Source organism: Glycine soja, chromosome 13 (genome assembly GCF_004193775.1).
Source record: "Glycine soja cultivar W05 chromosome 13, ASM419377v2, whole genome shotgun sequence".
NCBI lineage: Eukaryota > Viridiplantae > Streptophyta > Magnoliopsida > Fabales > Fabaceae > Glycine > Glycine soja.
Window position 1 is genome coordinate 30,778,604 of NC_041014.1, and position 8,234 is coordinate 30,786,837.

The 8,234-nt window shown below is 26.0% G+C and overlaps 1 protein-coding gene across 1 annotated transcript; it reads right to left on the reverse strand.

The window, feature by feature from the left end:
* Positions 1 to 2,722: 2,722 nt before the first annotated feature.
* Positions 2,723 to 4,234, reverse strand: LOC114381378. The gene is made up of 3 exons (XM_028340620.1): positions 4,061 to 4,234; positions 3,479 to 3,567; positions 2,723 to 3,084 (listed from the first exon to the last, which is right to left on the reverse strand). The coding sequence occupies exons 1-3, from the start codon at positions 4,088 to 4,090 to the stop codon at positions 2,934 to 2,936; spliced, it is 270 nt and encodes an 89-aa protein (XP_028196421.1). The 5' UTR covers positions 4,091 to 4,234; the 3' UTR covers positions 2,723 to 2,933.
* Positions 4,235 to 8,234: the final 4,000 nt, after the last annotated feature.

Genomic DNA, 8,234 nt, shown 5'->3' on the forward strand with positions numbered 1-8,234 from the left:
TAGAATTTATAATTATGACAAGAAAATAAATCCTTTCAAATTACTGTATATGTTATTTGAGAAATGCTAGTTTATGACTTTAAATATGAAGTAAAAAAATATTTTAAATATATTCTTTATTTTTGTTAATATTTATTAAAAATTATAAATTCTCCTGAGTTTCACTTCTCATATGAGTCTTTTAATAAAATTTATAATTTTCAATAAATTTTAATCAATTATAAAATGCTCTCATCTCATTAACTTAAGTTCATTTCTATGTTTGTAAATTGTATCAAATTCAATGAGTTTAATTTTTAGAGTAAATAGTGCATGTAAACTAGCATTCAATCCCAATTCACAAATTAATGTAATGGTAAATTTGTCAACTTATGGAATAATTATTTACATTTTATTCTAATAATATTTTTCTGATTAGTTTAAAGTATAAAATTATAATAATAGCTCATTAAAGTTTAATATTGTATTAGTTATTAAAAATTAAAATTATAGCAATTTTTATTTTGTATATAATTTAAATTTTTTACCCTATAGTGTATAAAAATTTAATAAAAAATTACTCTGAATTTGAAATTTTAATAATTAATACATTTTTTTATTACAAGGTAATTTATTATTAAATAATTTTATACATTTCAGTTGTGTTTTACTTTTTTGTGTGCATAAAAGTAACTTCGAAATTAAATTAAGCTCAAATAAGAGCATTAAAAAAATATAGAAAATATTTAGTAATTTATATATTTTGTTAGTTTTAAAATATCATAAGAAAATTAAATTAAATTAAATTTTTGTTTAAAACTAATAGCCTCACTCAATGAAATAATGTATTGATAAAAATAAAAATATTAAAAAAATAATTAATCAACATAATTTTTTTATTGATAACAAAAATACATAAAAGTATTAAAATATATAAATTTAAATTTTAAAGATTTAAAAACTTATATTAATTAATACATATTAAATTTCAAATTATTTAAAAATATATTATCATATAATACTAATTAAATAGATTTATGCATTAATTTTAAAAAATAAAATATTTAAAAACTTTTACATTAATGTTCAATAATATTCTTGGAAGTTAAAAAACAAATTATTTAAATACTATTTAATAATGTCAATATCTAAAATTATTTAATTAATATATTGCTATAATTAATAACTCAAAAGCTAAGCTACAAATTAATATTTTGACAAAATCCGAAATCTAAATTAAATTTAAAGAATAAAATTTATAAATATTTGAAAATATAAATTTATATTTAAATATGTTATTTTGTCATATTAAGTGTCGGGATTTACGATTTTGTTGTTGAACTTTAATTATGTTATTTTTAAATATGTCTGCTACTTTCCCAATAAGCCGATTAGAAGGGAAAATGATTTGACAGCGGCTTTTAGCCTTGAATATTTGAATCCACTGTGCATGAAACAAATGAACTAACAATGAACAAAAGTAAATTTTATTTTGTATAAGTTTCAACTTTTAGGGGACAATTTTTTTTTTTTTAATTTAAGAAATGGGGACAGATTTTGAATTATTTGCCAATGGGGTAATTGGTATGGATGATTGCGACTATAAGCACACAAGTCATATGCTTTGTGTGATCTCAGTTTTTGTTATTTTATATTTATTTTTTAATTCAATGCATTAAAGTTGTATAGGCGTACAAGACTTTAAACTGAGAAAAATAAAATAATTTAAACTGAATTAAACTAAGAAAAATAAACTTCTAAAAATAAAAATAACATAATACATTAATATAAAATAAAAAATACAAATTAACCACAAATATAAAATTAAAAAGTACACACAATATTAAATCTCAATTCACTTAATTGGAGAAAACCATATTATATATCTAGAAGAACTTGTGGGACATTATTTCACTATTACTATTTTAAAAAAAAAATCAATGTGCATTAACTTTTTTTAAAAATTAAAGTATTTGTTTATATTTTTTTAATTCCCTTACAAATAATAATTTATATCATTAAATAAATAAGTTGCAAAAACGGAAAATAAGTGCACGACTTTGAAATGGGAAGGTTACACACATCTTCAAAGTCATAAGTAATTTTATAAAAAAAAATATAATAAAAGTCGCGATGATTTATATAACTTCGTTAAAAAAAATAAAAATAAATTAGAAGTCCCAAAAGACTTCAATATTTGAAGTCGTAATAATTCATACGACTTAGTCCTTATTTGGTAAATTCCAAAAAAAAGTTACCCTCTAACGATCAAAAGCCCTCTTTTATATGTGTGAATTACTGAGTCGTATTGCAGGAAGCTCTGATTGGTGGATACTTATTGATCACATAAATATTTGCAAAATTACTCTGCTGGATTTAAGATCTAAGTTTGGCATGTGAGGACAACTTGGTTCCTCTAAAACAGTATAAAATTTATGTATTTTAATAGATAAACAACATTCAGATCAAGAACTTTTGGAGGTTCGTATTAGAATTTATCTAGTGAAGAAATTATTGGTGTATATTGAAACAATATTGTCAATAGGCATGCAACTCATATGTTTAGTAGTTTAATATAAACGATGGCATATTTATTTGATTCACTAAAAACTATTACTTATGAGTCATGACCCAATGTTTGGGTTTATTAGTAAGTTCTTATTTTTATTATCTAAATTAAATTATCAATTGAAATTTTAAGAGGAAATAACACTGCGTGAAAATTTCTATTAACAGCATCGTAGAAAACTGATGAAGATCATTTATAAATGTGAAAGTATAGAATTTTATTATTAGACAGATTGAATGTCATCCACCAACAAATTACAGAATCATAGTACATCTTTATCTGAAAAATCAAATCCCGTTGTCCTACTTCTCAATTCCCAATACTGGAAAGCAAAAAATTTAATCCCAGAAATCAAATCTCAAGAACAAAAAGTTTGGCATTTGCTTTAGTTTGATGGATCAGAGAAGAAGTTGTTGACGGATGGCATAATCTGAGGCTGCTTGCCGCGAACATACTTCCTCAGGCTATGTTGTGAATATTTCTCTCCCTCTGCAAAATTCTCAAGAATTCCTGCAGTTCTGTTCCGTTTGGTCACCCTGAGAGCATAATCAAATTCAATAAACACAGATAAGAGCAGTTCCAAAATAAGCAAATATTTTTACACATGTACCTAGCTTCAATCTCAATCTTCATTCCCTCATACATTTTTTCTTGCATTAATTCAAATAGTTCTATTGCTGATGATGAAAAAATAACATAAAGTATACCTAGATATCAATAAATTTCGATAATATGGGGAATAGATCCAAAGAAAAGAATTATGCATGTTTTAAAAAATTATTGTGCAATTATACATAGCTACATGTCTGACAATAATTTACATGTGGAATTGTATTTTGATAGAGGAAAACATTGGATTTGGACAATGAAGATCAAAAGAAGTCCAAACCAACAACTTGTTGTATACAAATATGAAAGATCCATATATACCTGACTTCAGGATTGGTGGTTATATTCCTAACAAGTTGCATACCGCAGATTCCAACAGCCACACCAACTGAAGCGAAGAGTGGGTATACCTATTCACGCAACAAAACCCGTTTAGGATATCATCACATTCACATCAAATTTTAAATGCTTCACAGTTCACATATTAAACAAAATTTACTATGCTATTTGGGAGAAAACACAAGTATTGTTTGTATGTCAGCATTTCTATTATGTTAATTTGGTGTATTTTCTCTGGTCTTATTCACAAGAAACTGTAAAATATATTATAACTTGTTGCTTATACATGAGATTGAAACCCAAGATGGTATATTATAGTAACAAATTCTCTTTTTATAGGTTGAGACTATGAAGCACCGACACCGAACACGAACACGAACACAAATACGTGATACCTGTAATATCCAAAATATAGAATGTAATACGGGTGTCACGTCGGTGTCGGACACTGACACGGACGCGTGTCGGACACCAGACACAACAAGGGGCTGGAGTATGCGTGCTTCATAGGGTTGAGGTGTATATTAATATGCATACCAATACAAGAAAGAAGAAATTAAGTACCTCAGGTTTCAACCATCTGTTGGCGGCCATGTTGAGAAGAGAGGCAGGAATGAGAAAATAGAAGAAAGGGAGAGAGGGTAATACGCTCCGCTTCCAAGGAAACTTGTGAAACAAGAAGGACGCGGAGCAATAAAGTGATGTGCCAATGAGGAATGTGGGGGCATGTTTATAAGTGTGAATTTGATACGAAAATCACGGGGTTAATGTAATAACCCGAGAAATTCGGTAACCATATGTGCAGGGATGCCTAAAGATGACTTCCATTAATTCAAAGAATTGGTCAGCAACGTGTCACCGCCGCTTACTTGTTTTTGTTGAATTGTGAATCAATGAAATGAATGGTCGGGTTCCTACTTTCTTGGTTCATTTTGGGCCCTTCCTTTTTGCAATATGGTTTTCTTTAATTTTTAGATCTTGATTATTAGTAGTAGTATTTTAGTATGTGCCTAATTACTGCTTTTTTATTGGCCAAAGTGACACTTCCTTTTGAATAATAATACGTTTTGTAAACTTTTTTCTAAAAGCGTCAAAGTGCAGCATTCTAAATATGCGTGAGGAGAGGACCAAGGTGGTGGAAGAATCCAACTTGAACAGCCTGTCTGTGCGTATGACCATCAAACAACTGCTATAAAATGTCCGGCTATGTATTTTTAAATGTTTCCATAACTGCCATGATCATAAATCTTTAATGCATATTTTATTAAGAGTTTATGACTTATTTTTTTTTTAATTCTTTCTGTGTCTCAAATTTAAATTTATTTTTTTAATCTCTTAATTTAAAAAAATATTCTTTTTAACCATTTCTATAAAATATTCCATCTATATAAAAAAAAAACTCAAATTGATTTTGGATAACTGGGAAGTTTGTTTTTTTTATGGAGATGAAATAAAAATGATATTTTTTAAAATTGAAGACTAAAAAAGTAAATCTAAACTTGAAATATCAACACAAAAGCGACTCAAATTTAAGAGTAAAAAATATATATTTAACTCAAATATTTGAATGATTATATTTTTAATAAAAATAGTCTATGATTGTCTAAAGATATTTTATATTATCAATTAATAAGAAATTATTATATATGGTAAATTTATTATTTTCATAAAATTTATATTTACTATAATTTTTAATTGGAACGGGCATGTTTGGAACAATTATAAAAGTTGAAATATTTGAATAATCAATGTATAATTAGTAATGTTATTTTTTGTGTCTTCCGTAGAGATTATAAATGTTTTCAATTCATTAAATTAAAGATATTTCGTTCATAATATATAAATATTACTAATCTAAAAAAATTCATAGAAAAAAATAAAATCAAACACGCTCATAATGTGTTTACATGTCATTTTCACATATAAACACAACATTATATAGCTATGCCACTCAATCTTATAAATTATACTTAGTTAATGCTATATTCTTATTATAACCATACGGGACCTTAAACTCATCTGATCAAGAGGATCTAACTTATATGGTATTCAATTCTTACCAGAAAAAAAAAAACTTAAACTCATGTTTCTAATGTAATGAAACTTTTTATCAAAAAAGATAAGTGAATTCCAAAGTAGGGATGTATTAGCGGGAAGTAGAAACACTTTCGCTTGTGACATTCAGAAAAATAAAATGGCGTAATTAAATTATAAAGAAACATATAAGGACGTTTTAGAAAATTCTTTATATGGTGTCGTGGTGTAGTTGCTAGAGAAACATTTCTGTGACATCGAATACCTCTTTAATATTTTGGTACTCTATCGGTAATGATTCTTTTTTTTAATTACTGGGTTAATGAGTTTCTTTCTTTCTTTCTTTTTTTTTATGATGAAAGTTATTGAGTTTCATTGGTTCTTTTCCAAGTTCAAAATCAAATCATCCTTAGAGTTCGATCTTCTCGATTTTTATTTTTTTTCCAGGACCTTCTGGATGTTTTGAATTTTGTACTAGCCTTTGTTGATTCGTTTGAATACAAATCAACCCATCACATAATTCACGAGATGTAATTTTAGTCACGATACAGTTGTCAAATATTGGGCGATCTAAAATGTACATCAGGGGATGGAAAATTGATATAAAGCAGTTCCTTGCTTGACTTTGATTCTATTTTATCATAGATCTAGAAAAACTGTATTTGTTGACCGATATTCAATATTTCAATTGTTTATGATCCCAGCACAATATATTTAAATAAAGTTGGGAGTTTCACTGGTGAGTTCATGCTCCATGCCTCGCATGCAGCATAACCTTGGTATTCCTATCTTGGTATATAAATACTGAACTAGCATATAAAATAATTAGTAAGGCATTGAACCTTGAAGCATATGATTATTGATTAACAGAACGTGAAGACTGATGTCAAGCATCACGCTCAAGCCTGGCCTCACCATATTTCAATATATACACGATGACATAAAATAGGCGAATATAATGGAATACAAAGGAGTCAACCAAACAAGTAATTACAAATTGAAACAAACAAACAATGTAATTAAGCGCTTTAGTAGTTAGCTATTTTAAGTTGAAGCACGGAGTAGTTTAAAGTCTTTGTAAGACCTTCATATATGAATGGTACATTAGACATAACAGTTCGAATGTGAATTAAAAATAATTGAATAAAATAGTAATTTTAATAAATTTTGAGGCAAATGAATTTTCAAACATTCAAATTGCAAATAATAAGTTAAAACAATATGATGTCATGTGATTCATAAATCAATATGAAATCTTTTAAATATATTTTTCCCTCACTAACATATAGGGATATTTGTGGAATTGGTTAACTTAGGTCCCACATGACTCAAAATTTTAATAGGATTAATTATATGAATCTAAATTTGTCTCAATTAAAATTGATAACATTTTGAATGATACTAAATGAGCCCAACTTATTGGCACAATATATTAAGTTTAACATTATATATAACTAAATTATAAAATTAAACATACTAAAATATCTTGTCATTATAATATAATTTTAGAGAAGTCATTGTTTATTAAGTTAAGGACATGCATATTAATACATAATTTTTTTAAAAATTATACCTTTTAAAAGAATATATAACATTAGATTGGTTTTAGATGACCTAAAGTATAACTAACACATGTTTTCAAAATATATCAAGTCTAATATTTATTAATCTTAAATTTATCAAAATCATGAACATCCTCCTCGCAAGTTAACATAAAACTTTCAAAGAGGTCATTTCTCCCAAAATTACCCTAATAAAACATGTTTTACCTTGCCGACATTGAGACATGAGCTCTCGAAAATAAAATACATCTTGTTGATACATATAATAGTAATTAATTTCATTTACCTCATTGGTACATGCAATAGTAATTATTTTCATAAACTTTTTCTTATTCTGCTTCGCGTGTTAAGTTTCTTTTTTAATTTAATTTTTATATATTGTTGGTGTAAACTTTTTTTTTACATTGTTAATCAAATAAAAATATTAAAACAATCTTAAATATAACATTTTTTTCTTGACCTAACTTACTTTTTGTATGATGAATTCCATTAAAACTATGATTTGTTATGATAAAAAATTTTGAGATTCATTAACATAGTTCAACAAACATATATAGGAATTTGATTTGCTTAAGTTTTGTCCTACCAAATCATATCATATTCTATATATAGTAAGGTGAATGAAAGATTATAATTATATTCGATAAGATATTTTAATTCATTTTTATTTTTTTTTACTGACTGAAATGTAAACATAAATATCTTTGATATGAGATACTTGTAAAAACTAGAGTAAATGAGAATTTGTGTGATGAGTTATATTCTATACAATTTGTGACAAGTAAAAACCATACTAAACTAGATTATGATTAATTTGATTTGCTTAAATTTTCATTTGATTGTTCAGTAAACAAACGTTTTTAGTAACTTCTTAATAGTTTTTACTATTGTCTGAAGCGTTACTTTAAGTGATATTTTTTAAAATATTAGCTTCTAACTTTTAGTTTTTTTTTTTCATTTTTTATCCTTAGGCTATATTTGGAAAAACTAGCTCACAAGTTGGCTGAAAACTGAAAAGTTAACTTATTAAATTACAAGTGTTCAATAAAACTAATCGTTGAAGTAACTAAAAAGTATAAAATGATTGAAAACAATAAAACAAGGATTTATTCAAAAAGGGTAAGAATTTTTTTTTTTGATAA

Bases quoted from the DNA above. Each gene is read 5' to 3' on its own strand.
- LOC114381378 (XM_028340620.1), bottom strand. From the start codon at position 4,090: ATGGCCGCCAACAGATGGTTGAAACCTGAG. The intron at 3,568-4,060 runs GTACTTAATTTC...TTGCGTGAATAG, and splicing joins ACAGATGGTTGAAACCTGAG to GTATACCCACTCTTCGCTTC. The intron at 3,085-3,478 runs GTATATATGGAT...TTATGCTCTCAG, and splicing joins ACCACCAATCCTGAAGTCAG to GGTGACCAAACGGAACAGAA.